Source organism: Eulemur rufifrons, chromosome 8 (genome assembly GCF_041146395.1).
Source record: "Eulemur rufifrons isolate Redbay chromosome 8, OSU_ERuf_1, whole genome shotgun sequence".
Classification (NCBI taxonomy): Eukaryota; Metazoa; Chordata; class Mammalia; order Primates; family Lemuridae; genus Eulemur; species Eulemur rufifrons.
The window spans coordinates 86,342,442-86,343,565 of record NC_090990.1 but is presented as its reverse complement, the minus strand read 5'-3'; the positions used below and the strand labels follow the sequence as shown (position 1 = coordinate 86,343,565).

Sequence of the window (1,124 nt, the reverse complement as noted above, 5' to 3'; positions counted from 1 at the left end):
TTCAATTCCTTCCCTTCCTAAGCCTAAAATCTATGATGCTATTTAAAAAGTAGACCATTCCCACTGCATTTCTCTTGAATTGTCTCTTTTAATCTCTTCAGGTGCCATTGGTGGCATGCCCAAGCCCAAAGCTGGAAGAAGAATAAATTACAAGCAGTCAAGTCTGCATCGTTTTGAGCCCAGGACTTGCTAGTGAGCTGAGAGGGCTCTCCGGCCCCAGTCCAGCCAAGCGCCATGGAGAGAATCAGCTCCTTCTTCAGCGCTCTCTGGGATACCATCTCGACCAAGCACCAGGAGGGCTTATTCAACACCATCTGCCTGGGGGTCCTCCTGGGGCTGCCAGTATTGGTGATTATCACGCTCCTCTTCATCTGCTGCCATTGCTGCTGGAGCCGACAGGGCAAGAGCGGCCAACAGCCAGAGCGAAACAAGAGGAAGAAGAAGAAGAAGAAGGATGAAGAGGACCTCTGGATCTCTGCTCAGCCCAAGCTTCTCCAGATGGAGAAGAGGCCGTCACTGCCTGTCTAGTTAGGCAGGAGGCAGAGGTGTCCCCTCTCTGGGGCTAAGCCTCTTCCAGCCACACACAGGCTAAGAAGCAGGAATCCCTAAAGTGGCACACTCATGTGCACAGATAACTACTCAACAAGGAACAAACCTCAGACTCAGTGTCCCAGTTTAGGGCACTCCCAGGGAGCACGTGGATGATTCTTGGGCACTGTCTGGGCAGCTGTGTGTCCAATAGCGGTGCTCTCACTGCAGACCCAGGCACCTTCCACCTATCTCTGGCATACCCCATATGCAAAAGCACAAAGAACATTTATCCAGACATCTTCATATGGCTCCCAAGTGTGCACGCCGCTCACACCACACACACACATACACACACAAATTCAGGCAACAGGTCCATGGGCAAGTACATTCTGTTCATCATATGGTCACTGGATGCGTACTTTGTGCGAGGAAGTATATTATCTACAGTTGCAAAAATATCTCATGGGAAGGCCTGGCCAGATTCAAGCATGTGTATGTACAATTATATAACCAGATAAGGCCTTGTGCACTGCCTGTTCCTTACACCACTCAGGTTAGAGATGTGTGCTTTCCTGTGTCTATCTCGACATAAC

At 50.0% G+C, this 1,124-nt stretch overlaps 1 protein-coding gene across 1 annotated transcript; it reads left to right on the top strand.

Annotated features, from left to right (window-relative positions):
- Window positions 1-234: 234 nt before the first annotated feature.
- KIAA0040 (KIAA0040 ortholog) lies at window positions 235-528 on the top strand. Its single transcript, XM_069478381.1, has one exon. The coding sequence runs from the start codon at window positions 235-237 to the stop codon at window positions 526-528; it is 294 nt and encodes a 97-aa protein (XP_069334482.1).
- Window positions 529-1,124: the final 596 nt, after the last annotated feature.

What these genes read in the sequence shown, in the direction of transcription:
- KIAA0040 (XM_069478381.1), top strand. Translation starts at nt 235, where the DNA reads ATGGAGAGAATCAGCTCCTTCTTCAGCGCTCTCTGGGATACCATCTCG.